Below are 22293 nucleotides of genomic sequence, written 5' to 3'. Positions count from 1 at the left end.
GGTAAAAAGGGCCTCAGGAGTGGAAGAAAAGGTCAACTGAGTTTACTGACCAGGTGGTCAGAACTGGGCAAGATTTGACCACAGATGGGCTGGAGGTGTGGTGGGCATGCAGAGTTTAAAACACAGTGTGGTATTGAGCCCTGCTGCCCCACAGCCTCCTGAAGCTTGGGGCTCAGTAGACTAGGTGGTTCATCATCCAGCATTTCTGCTCAGGTCATGTCTGGCAGCCCCAGGAAGGAAACCCACTACCCCTTCCTACCTTGGATGGGGTGCGGTGGTCCATCCCCATGGGCAGAACTACACATGGTCTTCATAGTGTTGTGTCTTCTTGTTTTCATGTGCTTTTCTATGTCATTTTTCCCATGTACAAAATATGAATGATTTACTGTGATTTTATAGGCCCCAGAAACCCCTCTATTTTATCTTAATCAGGAAAATGGACTGAAGCTCTTGTCTTTGAATGACTCCAATAGGATTGTAAATATTTTGAAAGCACGATAAGTCTTCAGTGACTTTCATATCCAGTAAAATGTGTCTCTGAAGTTATATTATTCACAAAACTGCTTAGGTTTTCCCCCACCAGCCACTGGGAAGTCAATCTTTTTGGCTGAAGTTATGACTTTGATATTTTCCCACATGATCTGTTCTGGGTCTGCACATCATCTATATTTTATTTTCGGTCTTTTTTTTTTTTTTTTTATCAGCCTGAGTCCTAGAAAAAAATCCAGCCAGCACTTCTTACACCTTTACAAGCTGGTTATGTGTTGAATCTCACTTAACCCCTGGAAGATTGTGACATCTTTCCTCACTCAAACCTATTATTTGTGGAGAAGTATTGGGAATTTCTGTCCTACTCTGTACACACTGATGGTGTCTGGTATCACTGACTCAATGGACATAAGTTTGAGCATGCTCCAGGAACTGGTGATGGACAGGGAAGCCTGGCGTGCTGTAGTCCATGGGGTCACAAAGAGTCGGACATGACTGAGTGACTGAACTGAACACATGCACCCACTGAATTTTGAGTTTTTGTCTTGGTAACATATTTAAGCTGAAATTGGCATTTGATTCTGTCTAGACAAGATGTACAATATATGCATACAACTTTTTGCTTGTTGCTGTGTTAGCTCAGTCTATGTAAAGCTGTAGCAATGCAGGTTGGATGGATTTGAGGAGCCCTGTAATCTTTTCCTTCCCTTACCCATGATTTGCTGACTCTGTACAAGGCTTGGTCTCTGTTGGAGATGGAACTAGTGTCTGTTAAGTGTGTGAGTGATGTAGTGTCTATATCTTCTGTGTGACATATAGGAGAATCCCTCATGGGATTCAGGGGTAGGGAGGACAGTGCCAGCTGGTGATGTCCTGACAGGTTCCCAGGAGGATTAGCTGTTGAGATGGACTGGAAGGGTGGGTGGGTTAGTACTCAGGGTGTCCAGGCAGAGGCCACCTGGGTAGTGTGGACTTAGGTGCTTATGGATCACTGGGGGATATTAAGTATGGTGGACATTCTCAGAGGTGTTGTAAAGAGATCAGGAGGGCCAGGGAAGGAACTAGGGAAAAAAACCCAAGAACATTGTATCAGTATTTGAAATGATTAATAGTAAGTTAGACTCTGAAATTATGTTGCTTCAAGAGAAAAGGAAAATTGGGAGTTGAATGAGCTGTGGCAGAAGAGACAAGAGCTGCTACGTGACTGATAATGGGAGAGGTGATGTGGAGAGAGAACTCAGGCTGTGGTGATTGAGAGCCTGCAGAGGAGTCCTCAGACCACCGTCCATCCATCCTGCCCCTTGCTGGACACGGGCTCGGGGGCAGGGAGGAGTAGCTGCGCCCCATGTTAGGTTCTCAGTGAGCCTGGATGAGAGGAGGAGGAAACGAGAGGATCTTATCTCCTGACTGCTGGTCTTTGAGAGAAATGCAAGGGTACTGCTTTGTTTTTCCTGCACAGAAGCAGGTTTTCATTATCAGTTTTTGCCAATTGTTCTTTGGAAGAGGAAGATTGCAATCACATTTGTAGCTCTGTGGTGTGATAGATGAGAATGTCAAGGACTTGAAGGATGTTTATGATTTTAGGGGAGTAGGTTCCTATTCAAATGTTTTCTTTCTCAAACATCCCCAGAAGCTTTTATCAGTTGCCCCTGTGTTGGTAGGGATTTGGTTTGCCTCTGGGTCCTAGAATTGCCCATATTAAAGCTGCTTACAAGGATAGTTTGCTTTTCTCTCATGCAAGAGTCCTTGTAAGGCTCTATATTCTCTCCCTGGGGCTGCCTTTACAAAGTAACACAAACCACAATGCCTAGAATCAGAGAAGTATATTGTTTCACAGACCTGGAGGCTGAAAGTCTGAAATCAAGGTGTCAGCAGGGCCACAATCTCTCAAAATCCTGTAAGGGGGACTCCTTTGTCAGCTCTGTTAACTTAAATGGTTTCAGACAAACCTTATTTTTCCTAGGCTTGTAATTGCCATCATTCCAGCCTCTGTCTCCATCATCATCTGCCTGTTTTCTGCTGGTGTGTCTGTCTCTGCATCTCTCTTCTTATAAGGGCACTAATCATGTTGGATTCAGGGCCCACCCTACTCCACTGTGATCTCACCTTAATGGATTACACCTATAACAACCCTATTTCCAAATAGAGTCACATTTTGAGCTAACTGGCATTAGGACATATCTTTTTTGTGGTGATACATCTCTCCCCATAACAAGTCCCATGGCTAGTGTGAACCTCCATGGTGTTGGGACTCAGACTCTTTCTCTCTTATTATGTTACTCCACTGCATGTGACCTTGACCCCACTGGCAGCCTCCAAGGCCCAGGCCGTGGGGTGGAGGAAGGTCCTGGTTGCTGTCACTCTCCACTGACCTCGATTTAGCCACATGGCTGTGCATATCTGCTTGTGAGGCTGGAGAGAGAGGCTCTCCTTCCAAAAAGCCACTTGCAGCCAAAATCCAGGGTTTGTTACCACAGAAGAATGAAAGCAGATTTTGAGGACAGTCAGCAGTCTCTGCCACACATTCATAGTTCTTAGGGGTGTGGGTAATGGAGGTGGTCTCAGTTGTTTACTCAATTTCTCTACCACTGTAGTTTCTTTCATTGAGTTATTAATACATCTAACATTTGCAGGGCAAGAGAGAGTTTTCTGGTATATGTATATGTTAGCTTTGTAGTGGTTCACAGGACTTGGTTTTATTCAGCTAAATCACATTGAATGACTGCTAAGTGCTGTGAAAATAGCAAGAAGTGGAAGATGCAGCCATTCCTGTCGAGCTGGACAGAAGGCACTGACTAAAGAGAAGAGATAAGTGATAGTGAAAAGATGCTTGTGAAGTATTTTTAAGAGGTAGAAATTTAATAAGAACATTTTCTTTTTAGAATGATAACAAGTGGTAGTTAATGAAAAGCAGTGATATTGATTTAACACACATGAGAAAAGCAGAGTGGTCTTAAGTGCTCACATGAGGGTCATGACCCACAGTAGAGCCAGAGTTTTCATTCAGCATCTCTGCTGTAGGTCTTGTGTTTCCAGCCTGTCTTGTGCCACCTGATTGAAGAAGGCCTGGGAATGGCCTTCCTCTCTATGTTCCTAGCAGTGTCACATGGTGCTTGGTGCATAGTGGGATTCAGTAAATATGTATGGAATAATTTCCTATCAGCTCCCATGTTTATTGCTGGTAACACAAGACTAAAGCAATATAAATGTCCAGGTTCTAAATGTGTTGGATTTTAGAGCTATATTTTCTCCTTAGGGAAAAATTTGTACACTAAGAAATGTTAAGAAAGTTGCAGATAGACTCATGGCCAAGCACTCTATTTATGTCATATATACACATGCATATACTCACATTATACACACACACACACACACACACACTCCCTTATATAAAGAACTCTATGTATACTATATGTACTATATTATGAATGTACATACTATATGCTGTAATAATAGTGTATATTATCTATATATTAGTTTGTTCTGATGTGAACCAACACTTCAAATACAAATGGCAAAACAATTTGTAGGTTGTATAGATTTTTACTGCAAATTCCAGGGAAGCAATTATTTTTGTTTGTGTTTCATCCCGCAGACTAAACTGTCTATGTTTTTCCTTTTTCTGTAGAACTTTTTGTTACTTGATGAGATATCACAGCTCACCACTCAACTGCCATCAGATGATAAAACAATCGTGCACATGAAAGATTTTACTGCTTTTTGGGATAAGGTAGTAAGTCCTCCATTCCTAGATCATGACTGCTAATAGATAACTGTGACATAGATTTATTGGAGAATTTTGAGATTTTACTCATGGTGTAAAATGTGACTTGCACATTTACTGAAAGTATGTTGTAAAAGTTCTCAAAATCAGAGATAAAATTTGCAACTACAGAGATTATGTGTAAAATCAGCCTAATACATTTGATGCGTTCTCTATGTCATTTTCAAGAGAGCTTTCAACATATTAGCACATCTTGAACTTAAAGTACATATGTTTCTAATGTTAGAATTTACAGGACTGGAGAGACAAAATGGCAGAGCAATGTCAGATTCTGAAGCCTGAACAGGGAGGGAGCTCAGTGTCTGGCCCTGGGAAACTGTGAGGTGTGGGGACAGGAAGCTGAATGTATGTGGCTCATTATTTTGTTGTCATAACTGAGTGAAAGTAGTAACATAGAACTCTCAGTATCAGACAAGAAAGGAGTTGAGAAGCTTAAAAATTTCTCATGTTTAAAAATCTAGCTTCTTATTGATTTGTATTCCTATAATATCCAAGTCTCCTTTTTAGTGATGAAAAATAATTGTCATTTTTTAGTATGTTAATGTTTTAGACATATTTTAGAATGTTTTTTAGTATGTTTATGTTCAAGACAACATAAACAGATGAAGAGATATTCCATGTTCCTGGGTAGGAAGAATCAATATTGTGAAAATGACTATACTACCAAAGATTCAATGCGATCCCTATCAAGTTACTAATGACATTTTTCATGGAGCTAGAACAAAAATTTCACAATTCTTATGGAAACACAAAAGACCCCAAATAGCCAAAGCAGTCCTGAGAAAGAAGAATGGAGCTGAAGGAATCAACTTTCCTGATTTCAGATTATACTGCAAAGCTACAGTCATCAAGACAGTATGGTACTGGAACAAAAACAGAAATATAGACCAATGGAACAAGACAGAAAGCCCAGAAATAAACCCATGCACCTATGGGTACCTTATTTTTGACAAAAGAGGCAAGAATATATAATGGGGCAAAGACAGCCTCTTCAATAAGTGGTGCTAGGAAAACTTGACCGCTACATTGTAAAAGAATGAAATTAGAACACTTCTTAACACCATACACAAACTCAAAATGGACTCAAGACCTAAATGTAAGACCAGAAACTATAAAACTCTTAGAGGAAAACATAGGCAGAACACTCAATGAGATAAATCAAAGCAAGATCCTCTATGACCACCTCCTAGAGTAACAGAAATAAAAACAAAAGTAAACAAGTGGGACCTGATTAAGCTTAAAAGCTTTTGTACTTCAAAGGAAACTATAAGCAAGATTTAAAGACAACCTTCAGAATGGGAGAAAATAATAGCAAATGAAACAACTGACAAGGGATTACTTTCAAAAATATTTGAACAGCTCATACAACTCAATGCCAGAAAAAGAAACAACCCAATCAAAGAGTGGAAAAAAGACCTAAACAAACATTTCTCCAAAGAAGACATACAGATGGCTCACAAACTCATGAAAACATGCTCAACATCACTCATTTTTAGGGAAATGCAAATCAAAATGACAATGAGATATCACCTCACACTGATCAGAATGGCCATCATCAAAAAGTCTACAAACAATAAATTCTGGAGAGGATGTGTAGAAAAGGGAACACTCTTGCACTGTTGGTGGGAATGTAAATTGATACAGCCACTATGGAAGACGGTATGGAGACTCCTTAAAAAGCTAGGAATAAAACCACCATGCTGCAGCTGCTGCTGCTAAGTCGCTCTAGTCGTGTCTGACTCTGTGTGACCCCATAGACGGCAGCCCACCAGGCTCCCCTGTCCCTGGGATTCTCCAGGAAAGAACACTGGAGTGGCTTGCCATTTCCTTCTCCAATGCATGAAAGTGAAAGTGAAGTCGCTCAGTTGTGTCCGATTGTTGCGACCCCATGGACTGCAGCCTACCAGGCTCCTCCGTCCATGGGAGTTTCCAGGCAAGAGTACTGGCCATATGACCCAGCAATCCCACTCTGAGGCATATTCCCTGAGGAAACCAAAATTTAAAATGATACATGTATCCCATTGTTCATTGCAGCACTGTTTACAATAGGTAGGACATGGAAGCAACCTAGATATCCATTGACAGATGAAGGGATAAAGAAGTTGTGGTACATATACACAATGGAATATTATTCAGCTATTAAAAAGAACACATTTAAATCAGTTCTAATGAGGTAGATGAAACTGGAGCCTATTATACAGAGTGAAGTAAGTCAGAAGGAAAAATACCAATATAGTATATTAAAGCATATACATGGAATTTAGAAAGATGGTAATGACGACCTTATATGCAAGACAGCAAAAGAGACACAGATATAAAGAACAGACTTTTGGACTCTGTGGGAGAAGGTGAGGGTGGGATGATTTGAGAGAATAGTGTTGAAACATATATATTACCATATGTGAAATAGATGACCAGTCAAAGTTCGATGCATGAAACAGGGCATTCACAGCAGGTGTACTGGGACAACCCAGAAGGATGGAATGGGGAGGGAGGTTGGAGGGGGTTTCAGGATGGGGCACACATGTACACCCGTGGCAAAAAGTTTCTAAAAAAGAAAAAAAAGTTAATGTTTTATACTTCATTTCTTCCCAGAGAAATTTTTTCATTTTGAAGATTATTGCAATAGTTTGTTCAGACTTTGTACTTTAAGTTTTTTGGGCATTTTACTGATGAACTGTAACTTCTCTTTAAAAACAAAAATTATCAGTTACTGACAATTTTCTTAACACTAAGAACATGTAAAGACATACACACACCCGTAAGTCTCTCAGGAATATGACCTGTAATTGGCATGACTTCTCCCTCACACTGGATTGTGTGCTGTTGCATGTACCTCCATATTTTTTTGCTTTCTTACAGCAGAAGTACTTTATGGCCCCTGTTTAGCCAGGACAGGTAACGCATGTAACACATATTAAAATTGAGGTCTCATCACTCTGACCCACAAAGTCATAATTAATTTCTTAATTCCCTATTTTTTTGTTGTCATTGTTGGTGTTAAATTAGAGTTCTTGTGAAGTTAGAGCTTTGGCGGGTATGTATAAGAGTTACTTTGCCAAGAAAGACTTCATCATACAAAGTGACCTGCTTCCTTAGCATTACTGAGATTCATTCTTTATCAAATGAAAAGGGAGAGATAGTGGAGGTTTCAATTTATTAGTAGAGGGCCAGGCTAATCATGTACTTAAGCTGCCACATCGTGGAGATTAATGAAATAGTTAAAACCAAGGGTCATAATGAAAACATAAATGATTAAAAACTTCCTATATTGACTATCCTATTAAGTATATTATTTTAATAAGTTAGTATACATTATAAAATTTGCATTTCAAATTTCAGCTTGTGATTTCAACTGCTAAATTCTGTGGCTATCTAATACTGTGTTCATATGGATAGCTGGTAAAAGGAGCCTTCTAAAGGCAACTGAAGTTGTTTCAGACCCTGTAAGAGACAAGATTGGATGAAAAGTCCTGTAGAACACATTGTCTTAAAATAGGAAGGAGAAAAATGTGGGCTATGTTTAGCACATCAATGACTATTTTGTTATTTTCTCCATTTTCTGAAGTAATGTGTGTTACTTTATTGAAAGGGGCACATCTTTATAAACTTTAATTTGCAGGAATCAGAGACCCCAACCCTACAAGGCCTTTCATTTACTGTCAGACCTGGTGAACTGTTGGTTGTGGTTGGACCTGTGGGAGCAGGAAAGGTAAGCCATGATACCTTGTTCAGCTTGCTGCAATGCCACAGCCCCTGTTAAATTCTCAGGGTTGAGGGACTTCCCTGGTGGTCCAGTGGTTAAGAATCTGCCCTCCAATGCAGGAGACACGGGTTGGATCCCTGGTCGGGGAACTAAGATCCCACATGCCTCGGGGCAACTAAGCCTGTGTGCTGCAATGGAAGATCTTAAGTATTGCAACTATGACCCAACACAGCCAAAAATAAATAAATAAATATTTTAAAAAATTCTTAAGGGTTGAGCCTAAAGCTGTGTATAACACAGTTTGAACTGGGCAAATCTAGAATCGCTTTCCTCCAGGTGTGTTCCATGGGACATTCGTTTTGCAAGAAGGTTTCATGGCCACATAAATCTGGGTAAACGCACACTGTGTTTTCCTTCTTGGTGCTTCATGTTGCACAGTTGGGAGCTGCTTGTCGGATGTTTGGACATCTCAGGGAAGGAAATTATTTATGTGACATCTATTCAGGACAGAATGAGACAGTGGGGACTTCTTTTTGTGACAGTGGTCCCTCCGGGAAGTCTGGAGGTTGTGAAGGCTCTTCCAGGAAGCTTTGAGCGTTTCCTCACATGACTTGACTTGATCCGCTCAGTGCACATGTAGTGAATGTGCAGCCATGTGCTGGAGCTAAAGAAACAGATGTGAGCAAGACCCTGACACGTCTGCCATCCAGAGACAACCAGGTTCTGGGGTGAGACAGATGCAGGCAGATTATTTTAGCACAGTGCGCTAGCACTGTGATGTGGGGACACAGACACACCACATCTGTGTGGTGTACAAGATTTGAAGGACATGTGTACATGCACTTAGTCTCTTGTGTTCTGTACAACAAAATACAGAGATCTAAACGTAAGTGTGTACATGAGAGGTTGATGATTTCTTCTGTGATGGACTTTTGCTCTTTGGACACAACTCACTTCAGAGTTCTTTTATTTTATTTTTTAAGGTTTTTAAAATAACATTTATTTCTTAAAAGTTAACATGTGCATAATAGGAAACCAAAAAGCACAAGAAGCAAAAAACGAAGTCATTCAGAATCACAAGCAGTTTACCATGACATGTCCTTCTAGGTCTCGTTTTTGTATCTTCACAACTAAGCATCCATTTTTATGTAATGAAGACCTACAGTTATGTATCATGCTGTTTCACACATCATGAATATTTACCATTTCAAAGTCCCAAAGCTATGAGTATTTTGTTTTTTTTTTTCTTTTTTTTAATTTTATTTTATTTAAACTTTACATAATTGTGAGTATTTGATAACCAAGAATACACTACACCAACTCAATCTGGAAAAAAAAAAAAATGTAATCTTGCCTTTCTTGGCAACAAAAATTTCAAAGACAAAAATGGCAACAGGCCTCTAGATAAACATATTGGCAGAGCTATGATTAAAATACTACATTCCCTTAATGTTCAATTAAAATGAGACATAAAGCAACAGAGCACACAAAGCATAATAGTTCTAGGAGGGTTCATCATCTGATCTAAACTATTATGGTGTTAGCAAGGAGGTATGCTTCTGCTGAATTGTTAAACAATGCATTCCTATCTTTGGATATAGTTTTTACATGTAGCTTCTTAAGAACAAGTATTTGCCAAGTGAAGGATACTCAGATGTAGGAACAGCTGCATAAACATCAGATGCAAGAAATACACATCCTGCTGGGCTGCTCTGCTAGTTAAGAATGTTAAACATTTTTATTTAGTCTTTGTTGAGTATAGCGCTTCATTTGGGGGAAATTCTTGGGCACAGTAGATTGTTATAGGATTTTATTAGTATTTCTTGTCAACTGTGGGTTTACATTGACCAACAGTGTTATTTTCAACTTTCTGGTGGCAACTGCCAGAACTATACATTATCCTGTTCTAAACACAAGCGTTCTATCATGTATCAAGCGCCAAGGTGGGGTCGTCTGTGCTGTGGGGCATGTTCCGTCCCGAGTGCTGCCTGTTCATGTGTGTGTATTGCCGTCTGTTTCAGTCATCACTGTTACGTGCTCTGCTGGGGGAGCTGCCCCCGAGCCAGGGGCAGGCCAGCGTGCATGGGAGGATCGTGTATGTTTCTCAGCAGCCTTGGGTGTTCTCAGGAACTGTGAGGAGTAACATTTTATTTGGGAAGAAATATGAAGAAGAACGATATGAAAAAGTAATAAAGGCCTGTGCTTTGAAAGAGGTAGGTAATGACTCCTAAGTTGGATATACTTGAATTTTAAATAATAATAGTATTGGTTTAACGTACAAGATTTGTTGAGAGTTTTTATTTATTTTTTTAATTTGAAAAATCTTTGTTGCTGATTATTTAAAACTGGTCTTCTGGGTAAATATGCAGGTATATACATTGCTGTTTTAATCCTGATGTGATAACACTCACAGAATGCCTTTTTTTTTTTTCCCCTTGAGGGGATCAGTCCATTCTATGAAGTTTCATTCACTTTTAACAATTATAGAAATTTCTAAAATAGCAAGCACAGTGTAATGAATCCTCATGTACCACTCCCAGCTTCAGCCAGGATCAGCCGGTGGCCGGTCTTGCTGCATCTCTACCCCTGTGCTCTGCCTGCCCCACCCCCAACCTACATTATTCTGGAGCAGATCCTAGACATCATATTAGTTCATCTGTCTACATTTCATTAGTTTCGTCTAAGAGAAAAAAAATCTTTTCCCTTTGGAAAAAAACCACCACATTATTTCACCTGAAAAATAACCCAAATTCCTGAATGTCATCAACCTTCTAATCTGAGTTTACATGTTGTTAGACATCCCACTGAGAAATCTTGTTCACTGTTGTTGGAATCAGATTCCACATAAGGTCTGTCCATTGTGCTTGGTTGTTGCCTCCTCGATCCCTTTCAGTCTGTAGGTTTCCTACGTTACTTCATTTTTTATTTATAATTTATTATTTAAAGAAAATAGAATGCTTATGTTTCTTCTTAATACTGTATCATTTTGTTGGAGAAGAGATTATTTTCAGAAAGGGCATTGATTTTCACAGAAAATGACAAAGTGAAATGTTTAACTCTACATTAGGATTTAGATGAAATTAGTGAATGAATGAGGAAAACTAAACTTATCTGATAGAATATAATTTGGCAAAAACAAAGAAAAATGTAAATACCGATACACAGTTTGTTATTCTCTCGGATTATAAACATCAGTGAAAAACAGTTTTAAAGGGCTCCTCCTGGTCTCTTTAGGGCAGTTTGGACATCTGAATATTCTTTTATACAGTGAGGAAAAAGCTGGGACAGACTTTCAAAGGTTTGGTGTTAAAGGCTGCAAACTCTCTTTGTGAGGAAATAGTAATTCTGCTTCAACAATGGCTTGAACACCATAGCCAGTATCAGGTGAGCAGCATTTTATGATAATGTGGACAGAACAGAATTATTCATTTAATGGCTGCTGTTTCTTTCTCTTGGGCTCGCGTTAATGGGAGATTGTGCTTTTTCAGAAATGATGTGAGGTTAGGAGGAATAAGCTAGATTTTTAATAAATGGTACATAGACTGGGTAAGAAAAGAAGAAGGGAAACAAATGTGAAACAGTGAGACAATAGCTCCTATTTATTCAGAGTTCATGTGCAAATCATTTTTGTATCTGTCTCTCACACGTGTGCGTGCACACACATAAACAGGAAATAGTTCAGTTCAGTTCAGTTGCACAGCCATGTCCGACTCTTTGCGACCCCATGAATCGCAGCACGCGAGGCCTCCCTGTCATTCACCAACTCCCGGGGTTTACTCAAACTCATGTCCATTGAGTCAGTGATGCCATCCAGCCATCTCATCCTCTGTCATTCCCTTCTCCTCCTGCCCTCAATCCCTCCCAGCATCAGAGTCTTTTCCAATGAGTCAACTCTTCATATGAGGTGGCCAAAGTATTGGAGTTTCAGCAATAGCATTAGGCCTTCAAACGAACACCCAGGACTGACCTTTAGAACGGACTGGTTGGGTCTCCTTGTAGTCCAAGGGACTCTCAAGAATGTTCTTCAGCACCACAGTTCAAAAACATCAATTCTTCAGCACTCAGCTTTCTTCACAGTCCAAATCTCACATCCATACATGAACACTGGAAAAACCATAGCCTTAACTAGACGGACCTTTGTGGGCAAAGTAATGTCTCTGCTTTTCAATATACAATCTAGATTGGTCATAACTTTCTTTCTAAGGAGTAGCGTCTTTTAATTTCATGGCTGCAGTCACCATCTGCTGTGATTTTGGAGCCACTCCAGAAATAAAGTCTGACACTGTTTCACTGTTTCCCCATCTATTTGCCATGAAGTGATGGGACCAGGTGCCATGATCTTAGTTTTCTGAATGTTGAGCTTTAGGCCAACTTTTTAACTCTCCTCTTTCACTTTTATCAAGAGGCTTTTTAATTCCTCTTCACTTTCTGCCATAAGTGTGGTGTCATCTGTATATCTGAAGTTACTGATATTTCTCCCGGCAATCTTGATTCCAGCCTGTGCTTCTTCCAGCCCAGCATTTCTCATGGTGTACTCTGCATATAAGTTAAATAAGCAGGGTGACAATATACAACCTTGACATACTCCTTTTCCTATTTGGAACCAGTCTGTTGTTCCATGTCCAGTTCTAACTGTTGCTTCCTGACCTGCATACAGGTTTCTCAAGAGGCAGGTCAGGTGGTCTGGTATTCCCATCTCTTTCAGAATTTTCCACAGTTTGTTGTGATCCATACAGTCAAAGGCTTTGGCATAGTCAATAAAGCAGAAATAGATGTTTTTCTGAAACTCACTTGCTTTCTCGATGATCCAGCAGATGTTGGCAATTTGATCTCTGGTTCCTCTGCCTTTTCTAAAACCAGCTTGAACATCTGGAATTTCACGGTTCATGTATTGCTGAAGCCTGACTTGGAGAATTTTGAGCATTACTTTACTAGTGCGTGAGATGAGTGCAATTGTGCAGTAGTTTGAGGATTCTTTGGCATTGCCTTTCTTTGGGATTGGAATGAAAACTGACCTTTTTGAGTCCTGTGGCCACTGCTGAGTTTTCCAAATTTGCTGGCATATTGAGTGCAGCACTTTCACAGCATCTTCTTTCAGGATTTGAAATAGGTCAACTGGGATTCCATCACCTCCACTAGCTTTGTTCGTAGTGATGCTTTCTAAGGCCCACTTGACTTCACATTCCAGGATGTCTGGCTCTAGGTCCGTGATCACATCATCGTGATGATCTGGGTTGTGAAGATCTTTTTTTGTATAGTTCTTTGTATTCTTGCCACCTTTTCTTAATATCTTCTGCTTCTGTTAGGTCCATACCATTTCTGTCCTTTATCGAGCCCATCTTTGCATGAAATGTTCCCTTGGTATCTCTAATTTTCTTGAAGAGATCTCTAGTCTTTCCCATTCTGTTGTTTTAATCTATTTCTTTGCATTGATCGCTGAAGAAGGCTTTCTTAGCTCTCCTTGCTGTTCTTTGGAACTCTGCATTCAGATGCTTATATCTTTCCTTTTTTCCTTTGCTTTTCACATCTCTTCTTTTCACAGCTATTTTTAAGGCCTCCTAAGCCAGCCATTTTGCTTTTTTGCATTTCTTTTCCATGGGGATGGTCTTGATCCCTCTCTCCTGTACAACGTCACAAACCTCCATCCATAGTTCATCAGGCACTCTATCAGATCTAGTCCCTTAAATCTATTTCTCACTTCCACTGTATAATCATAAGGATTTGATTTAGGTCATACCTGAATGGTCTAGTGGTTTTCCCTACTTTCTTCAATTTCAGTCTGAATTTGGCAATAAGGAGTTCATGATCTGAGCCAGTCAGTTGCCAGTATTGTTTTTGCTGACTGTATAGAGCTTGTCCATCTTTGGCTGCAAAGAATATAATCAATCTTATTTCAGTGCTAACCATCTGGTGATGTCCATGTGTAAAGTCTTCTCTTGTGTTCTTGGAAGAGGGTGTTTGCTATGACCAGTGCATGGTCTTGGCAAAACTCTATTACTCCAAGGCCAAATTTGCCTGTTATTCCAGGTGTTTCTTGAGTTCTTACTTTTGCATTCCAGTCCCCTATAATGAGAAGGACATCTTTTTTGGGTGTTAATTCTAAAAGGTCTTGGAGGTCTTCATAGAACCGTTCAACTTCAGCTTCTTCAGCATTACAGGTTGGGGCATAGGCTTGGATTACCGTGATATCGAATGGTTTGCCTTGGAAATGAACAGAAATCATTCTGTCATTTTTGAGATTGCATCCAAGTACTGCATTTCAGATTCTTTGTTGACCATGATGGCTACTCCATTTCTTCTAAGGGATTCCTGCCCACAGTAGTAGATATAATGGTCATCTGAGTTAAATTCAGCCATTGCAATCCATTTTAGTTCACTGATTCTTAGAATGTCGACGTTCACTCTTGCCATCTCCTGTTTGACCACTTCCAATTTGCCTAGATTCATGGACCTAACATTCCAGGTTCCTAAGCAATATTGCTCTTTACAGCATCAGACCTTGCTTCTATCACCAGTCACATCCACAACAGGGTATTGTTTTTGCTTTGGCTCCATCCCTTCATTCTTTCTGTAGTTATTTCTCAACTGATCTCCTGTAGCATATTGGGCACTTACCAACCTGGGGAGTTCCTCTTTCAGTATCCTATCATTTTGCCTTTTCATACTATTCATGGGGTTCTCAAGGCAAGAATACTGAAATGGTTTGCCATTCCCTTCTCCAGTGGACCACCTTCTGTCAGACCTCTCCACCATGACCCATCCGTCTTGGGTGGTCCCACATGGCATGGCTTAGTTTCTTTGAGTTAAACAAGGCTGTGGTCTGTGTGATCAGATTGGCTAGTTTTCTGTGATTATGGTTTCAGTGTGTCTGCCCTCTGATGCCCTCTCACAACCCTATCGTCTTACTTGGGTTTCTCTTACCTTTATCATGGTGTATCTCTTCACACTGCTCCAGCAAAGTGCAGCTGCTGCTCCTTATCTTGGATGAGGGGTATCTCTTTAAGGCCACCTCTCCTGACCTTGAACGTGGAATAGCTCCTCTCGGCCCTCCTGCGCCCATGCAGCCGCTGTTCCTTGGACGTGGGATTGCTCCTCTCTGCTGCCGCCCCTGACCTCACACGTTGGGTAGCTCCTCTTGGCCGCTTCTGCGCCGTCGCAGTCTGGCACTCTCGGTTGTCGCCCCTTACCTTGGGCGAGGGGTAGCTTCTCTCGGCCACGCTTCTGAGCGGTCCTTTGCAGCTGGTGTGTTTATGCACGGTCACATGATTTATTAATTCTTTATGAGTATCCTTGATGTTCCTATCTTCATTTTATAGTAGGAGAAACTGATACTTGAGGGATCAAACAGCTCATCTCTGAGTTTACAGCTCAAGTTCAGATCTGTTTCTGCATAACCCTAGATTCCATGGAAGTTGGGGTGTGGAGTAAACATATTTCAGGCATTTCCTCTTTGCCTTAATCACATCCAGCTCCTGACACCCAGATCAAATTCCAGAGACCCAGCCAGGGTGTGCCCCTTTCTTTGGTGACCTTGCTTTTCTGGTGAAGAAAGAGACACACCCTGGCTAAGGTCTCTGTTTACATGCTCCCTTACACCTTCATCTATTGCTCACTTTTTAAGAAGTTCTTACTTCTAAACTTCCTCAATTGAAAGGCAGCACAACACCATGGATAAGCATGGAAACTAGAGGCACTATGGTGTGAAAGAGCAGGAGTCTCTGAACTAACATGAGCTGGGTCAGATTCTACTTCTTCTGTTCAATAGCCGAAAAAGAAACATATACCTATTTGAATGCAGAGTTCCAAAGAATAGCAAGGAGAGATAAGAAAGCCTTCCTCAGCGATCAATGCAAAGAAATAGAGGAAAACAACAGAATGGGGAAGACTAGAGATCGCTTCAAGAAAATTAGAGATACCAAAGGAATATTTCATGCAAAGATGGGCACAATAAACGACAGAAATGGTATGGACCTAACAGAAGCAGAAGATATTAAGAAGAGATGGTAATAATACACAGAAGGACTATACAAAAAAGATCTTCATCACCCAGAAAATCACAATGGTGTGATCACTCACCTAGAGCCAGACATCCTGGAATGGAAAGTCAAGTGGACCTTAGGAAGTATCACTATGAACAAAGCTAGTGAAGGTGATGGAATTCCAGTTGAACTATTTCAAATCCTAAAAGATGATGCTGTGAAAGTGCTGCACTCAATATGTCAGCAAATTTGGAAAACTCAGCAGTGGCCACAGGACTGGAAAATGTGTTTTCATTCCAATCCCAGAGAAAGGCAATGCCAAAGAATGCTCAAAACCACACAATTGCATTCATTTCACATACTAGCCAAGTAATGCTCAAAATTCTCCAAGCTTGGCTTCAACAGTAGATGAACTGTAAACTTCCAGATGCTCAAGCTGGATTTAGAAAATTCAGAGGAACCAGAGATCAAACTGCCAACATATGCTGGATCATCAAAAAAGACAGAGAGTTCCAGAAAAACATCTATTTCTGTTTTATTGACAATGCAAAACTTTGACTGTGTGGACCACAACAAACTCTGGAAAATTCTTCAAAAGGTGGGAATACCAGACCACCTGACCTGCCTCTTGAGAAATCTGTATGCAAGTCAGGAAACAACAGTTAGAACTGGACATGGAACAACAGACTAGTTCCAAATTAGGAAAGGAGTACATCAAGGCTGTATATTGTCACTGTGCTTATTTAACTTATATGAAGAATACATCATGAGAAATTATGGGCTGGATGAAGCACAAGCTAGAATCAAGATTGCCGTGAGAAATATAAAAAACCTCAGATATGCAGATGGCACCACTTTTATGGCAGAAAATGAAGAAGAACTAAAGAGTCTCTTGATGAAAGTGAAAGAGGAGAGTGAAAAAGGTGGCTTAAAGCTCAACATTCAGAAAACTAAGCTCATGGTATCCAGTCCCATCACTTCATGGGAAATAGATGGGGAAACAGTAGAAACAGTGACAGACTTTATTTTTTTGGGCTCCAAAATCACTGAAGTTGGTGATTGCAGCCGTGAAATTTAAAGACAGTTACTCCTTGGTAGGAAAATTATGACCAACCTAGACAGCATATCCAAAAGCAGAGACATTACTTGCCAACAAAGGTCCATCTAGTGAAATCTATGGTTTTTTCAGTAGTCATGTATGGATGTGAGAGTTGGACTATAAAGAAAGGTGAGCACCGAAGAATTGATGCTTTTGAACTGTGTTGTTGGAGAAGACTCTTGAGAGTCCCTTGGACTGCAAGGAGATCCAAACAGTCCATCCTAAAGGAAATCAGTCCTGAATGTTCCTTGGATGGACTGATGCTGAAGCTGAAACTCCAATACTTTGGCTACCTGATACAAAGAACTGACTCATCAGAAAAGACCCTGATGCTGGGAAAGATTGAAGACAGGAGGAAAAGGGGACGACAGAGGATGAGATGGTTGGATGGCATCACCGACTCAATGGACATGAGTTTGAGTAAACTCTGGGAATGGGCGATGGACAGGAAGGCCTGACCTGCTGCAGTCAATGGGGTCACAAAGAATCAGACACGGCTGAGCAACTGAACTGAACTGACCCTCAGAACAGTGATGTGACCTCATTTAGTCTCAGTTTCCTCATCTGGGAAATGGGGTCAGTACTTACCATGTAGCTTGTTGCAAAGATTAGAGATAATCAGTATCAGGGTGCAGCACAGTGCTTGGTTCACAGATCTTACCCACCAGGAGCTGAGAGAAGCTTATGTGCACGCATACAAATTATTGAGCAGAATAGGACAGGTTCTTCAGAAGAAATATATGCAAAGCCTTAGGAACCCAGCAGGAAGAGAGTAAGTCCAGGATGGTTTCCTGGGAGAGTGTGTTAGGGCTGAGCCTGGAAGGATGGGCAGGATATTGACAGGCTGTGAGAGGAGGGGCAATTCCAAACGGAAGACAAGCAGTAAAGGAAGGTGTGGGGTTCCATTGTTTGACTCCAGAATCCAGCCCTCGTCTGCCAGGGCGCTCATCAACTGTTTCAACAGTCTGCTCCATAGCATTTCTACTGTTAAGTTTCCACCACTGCTGAAGGGTCCTTGGTATGTTTCTGTTAGATGATATCAAACCAGCTTCTTCATTTCCTAGTTCGCCTCTAGTTTGTGTATCTGCTGTTCAGTGAAAATTGGTTAAATTTAACTTAGAGGAAAATAACATGAATAAGAACACTTTCCTGTCAGTGGGAAGAATTGTAATATATGCTCAAGTCAGGCTTTTCCCTTTAACCTAATCAGAAAATCCTGGCTGGGAAATTAGCCTGACTTGGATTTTACCTCAAATCCTTTAAAATGTTCTTCCCATCTGGGACTTGTCCATTAATAATTTGCAAAGTCAACAACACGCTCAAAGTCCTACCACCAGAGTTGAAGAGAGCCTGTTTTTTATGCTCGAACTGAGCTAAGTGAAAGAGTGAACATGTCTAGAGCATGTTGCGATTGCTGTGCTATAATGCGATGCTATTTGGGGAAGGAAACCAGAAAAATACATTAATAAAATTAAAGGATAAAAAGTAATAACAGTTTGCAAGGACTGTCAACAGTGAAACAGAGGTCCAGAAACAGTGTGTGTGTATGTATGGCTGGAGCCTATCTTAAAATGGTATGAAAACCAGGAGGGAGAGATGGTATTAACTTCTGAGCTTGATGAAGAAATAAGATGAAATAATGAATTTTCATGACAGAACAATTGCTGCTTTTCATTTGATCCTCCCTTGTTAAGCTCTGAGTGAGCAGGGAACCTGTGTCTGTCTGTGTGTCTTTGTGGCTGTCAGGGAGTGTTATGATGGAGACACCCTCTTTCTTGTCCTCATGGTCACAAGCTTTGCATGTTGTGATTCACACACTGTGAATGGGGTCCCCCTGTTGGATTAATGAGAAAATAGGCATCAATCATCAGTAGCAGAGCTTCCCTGATAGCTCAGTTGATAAAGAATCTGCCTGCAGTGTGGGAGACCTGGGTTTGATTCCTGGGTTGGGAAGATCACCTGGATAAGGGAAAGGCTACCCACTCCAGTATTCTGGACTGGAGAATTCCATGGAGTCACAAAGAGTCAGACACGACTAAACGACTTTCACTTTGACTTTCATCAGTAACAACTCAGTAAACGGTGACCCTGTTCTTCCTCATGCTCCAAACACCATGGTGCTCTTCTTACAACCCACACCCATCCCATCAGTAGGTCTTACAGATTACCTTCAGAATGTGTCTGGAGTGTGTTCCATCTTTCCATCCCTGCTGCTCCCACTGTGGTCCTGGCCACTGTCGTCTCTCACTTAGATTATTCCAGTAGCCTCCATACTTGTGTCTATCCTCACTCATTCTCCCATACAGCTTGTTTTCTGCAAAGCACAGGAGTGATTCTGTAGAAATCTCAGACCAGGTCAGTCCTCCCTTCTCCCTCTCCTCCTGTTACTGGAGTGACCCCTGGCTCCTCCTGCTCTGTCTCTGCCCTCACTTCACTCATTCTTACTCAGCTCTGCTCTCCTGCCTTTTTGCTTGTCCTGAACACCTTGGGCATCTCCCCGTGGCCCCTGCACTAGCCCATCCCTCTGTGTGGAGCAGCCTCTCCAGGTCTGCCTGAGCCCCTCCCCCTCCCCCGGATCTGCTCACCCTCCTCTGAGCAGAGCCCTCACACCCCAGTGTGGACTCACTTCCCTCCTTTACTCTCCACCCCCCTGAGCCCGCTTCCTTTTCCTTCTCATCCTCAGTACTTGCACTCAGGTTAATTTTCCTTATTGTTCATCCCCAACTGTGGACAGAAACTCTAGGGGCTTTGTTTCCTCATGGCCGAATTCATTGTGCCCAGAACAATGCCTGGTGTATATTGATCCACAATAAATATCTGTTAGAATGGTCAGATGCATAAATGTTGTGAAAAACTACAGAATGAAAACAAACAAACAAAAAGAAAACCTGAGGATTTTTTAAATTGTTCAGTGTTATGGTTTAGCCACTATGAAATATACTCGTTGGTGTTGATCAAACACTGTGGGGAGAACTGATGCTAAAAAGTTAGGATGGCAGGAGCAGAACATATTTTAGATCTTTTTTTTTTTTTCTTCTTCTCCTTTTCTATCTCCATGTAGGATTTACAGCTTTTGAAGGAAAATGATCTAACTGAGATAGGAGACCGGGGAACCCCGCTGAGTGAAGGACAGAAAGCCCGGGTCAGCCTCGCCAGGTAAATGGGGTTTCAGTTGCCATCCTGCCTCTCCTCCTCTGCACCTCCCAGTGGGCGTGAGCATGCAGGCCCCGCTCACCGGGTTGGCCTGTGTGAAGCAGAGTCTTGGCCCTTTCCCTGGGCTCTTGGAATGAACTTGGAGTTGTTGGACGCCGTCATGAATTCAGAGATGGGACCCAGGGAGTGTGTAGTATCCTCTCCTGACATCTCTCTACATTTTCTAGAGCCGTGTATCAGGACGCAGACATCTACCTCCTGGACGATCCGCTCAGCGCTGTGGATGCAGGAGTCAGCAGGCACTTGTTCGACCAGTGAGTTAGCTCCTGTTTTCTATCATCTCTGCTTTCCAGGAACCCTGTAGAGATTGGGGAAGAGAGCTCAGGAAAGCCTTTGTGCTTCAGGAGACTCAGCTCGCTCTGCCCTGGTGTCCCTCTCTCCCCTCCCTTCCCTCCACAGAAGATCCATCGTAGAGAAATTTTACATCATGATGAGGTCAGGACAGGAAAATACAGCAGGTGCTTCCAATGTGTGAAGGACAGTGGGGTCTGTGCTTTAGGGAGTGAGGAATAGATGGGAGATTTCCCCGTGACCTGCAGTTGATAACCAGACACTGTGATGGATCCAGAGCCTTGAAGTAAGAAAGATGGTGAATGGTTTTTAAATCATAGAGTTGGAGCCAGTAATCTAGTACTTAGTGTCAGTCCTTTTCCTCCATCATGTATTTAAGGCACATTAGAAGCAAAATTTTCTGTACTGACACAGGGCTTCTGTGGAAAGGCCCTGTTGGTTTATGCTTATTATTCTGTAGGTTTGGAAATTCTTAATAAGGCCTAGAATTAAGACTAACTTATTCCACATCTAAGTATGAATTTGATCATTTAGCGTTGCTTCATGGATGCTTATTTGATTTAATACTTAGACCCATGATGTAGGGTTAGCCTGAATGTGGAACTAGAGATCTAGAATCTGGTGGAAATCTTGACTCTCATTTTTGTATTTCTGGAATACAAATTGCTTTTGCCTGGCCACAGAATGACTGAAGTAAAACAACTCTTATGCTTTTCTGTGAGTAATGTGTCCTAATACATGCTGACTGAAGCCTCTGATGGAGTCTAGACTGGCCTTTTTGAAAGCCGCACGAGCTTGCTTTTGCTAAAACAGCGTCCACATCTACCCCATGGTTGCTTACCTTGCTGTTGTTCACCTTGTTAAAGGCAACAAGCCTTCCAGCTGCACTTATTAATGCCCTGCTGTGTGCACTGGGATCAATGCCCTTACAGATGTCCCTGCACAAAACCTCTTAGTTTATAAGGAGGACGGAGAGCCAGGAGAGGGGAAGGACCCATACTGGGCAGAATAAGGGAGACTAGGATGCCCAGCTCTCATTTCTGCCTCTGAGGAACCTGTCTCAATGTGGAGCTTGCTAAGACAGATGCCTGGGAAAAGTTCAGCTGAGTCAGGGTTTAGAGGTTTCTGCTTCCCTGGTGGCTCAGAGGTTAAAGCGTCTGCCTGGAATGCGGGAGACCTGGGTTGGATCCCTGGATCGGGAAGATCCCCTGGAGAAAGAAATGGCAACCCACTCCAGTACTCTTGCCTGGAGAATCCCATGGAGGGAGGAGCCTGGTAAGCTACAGACCATGCGGTCGCAAAGAATCATACACGACTGAGTGATTTCACTATACAGGATAGTAAGTGCTGAATGGAAGTGGATGTTGGAAAGCTCCCTGTATCCCAGGCTGGGCGGGAAGTGCCCTGGGGGCGTGCAGGCTGGGTATGTATGTAGAGGCTGAAAATAAGACCCAGTTCCCTTTGCTGGAGGAAGAGTAGAAGCACAGGAAGTGAGGCTGTGAGAACAGAAGGCATGTCCTCGCCTGGAGGAGGCAGGTTGTACAGCAGAGAGAAGCTCTTTGGGAATTCTTGCTGTCAGGTCCTGTGTTAGTTTGCTGGGGCTGTGTCTGTCCAGGCTGATCTCATAGAGACCAGAGCTCAGGCAAGTCCAAGGTGAGGGTGTTGGCAGATTTGGTGTCTGGTGAGGACCCAATTCCTGTGTCCTCATGTGGTGGAAGGGGTGAGGGAGCCG

At 41.8% G+C, this 22293-nt stretch overlaps 1 protein-coding gene across 7 annotated transcripts in view; it reads left to right on the top strand.

Annotated features, from left to right (window-relative positions):
• LOC129624675 (ATP-binding cassette sub-family C member 4-like) overlaps window positions 1-22293 on the top strand; it is a 222340-nt gene that overhangs the window by 48398 nt on the left and 151649 nt on the right. For all 7 annotated transcript variants that reach the window (XR_008701095.1, XM_055542839.1, XM_055542837.1 and 4 more), the window contains exons 9-13: window positions 4118-4219; window positions 7896-7985; window positions 10001-10192; window positions 20119-20213; window positions 20438-20524. Coding sequence is in view for 6 of the 7 variants with exons in the window: in XM_055542839.1 (XP_055398814.1) it covers window positions 4118-4219; window positions 7896-7985; window positions 10001-10192; window positions 20119-20213; window positions 20438-20524 (566 nt within the window). In the remaining variant the exon portion in view is untranslated. The remainder of the gene's footprint in view (window positions 1-4117; window positions 4220-7895; window positions 7986-10000; window positions 10193-20118; window positions 20214-20437; window positions 20525-22293) is intronic.

The sequence above is a fragment of the Bubalus kerabau genome, chromosome 12, assembly GCF_029407905.1.
Source record: "Bubalus kerabau isolate K-KA32 ecotype Philippines breed swamp buffalo chromosome 12, PCC_UOA_SB_1v2, whole genome shotgun sequence".
Lineage (NCBI taxonomy): Eukaryota > Metazoa > Chordata > Mammalia > Artiodactyla > Bovidae > Bubalus > Bubalus kerabau.
This window is presented reverse-complemented; position numbering and strand designations above follow the sequence as displayed.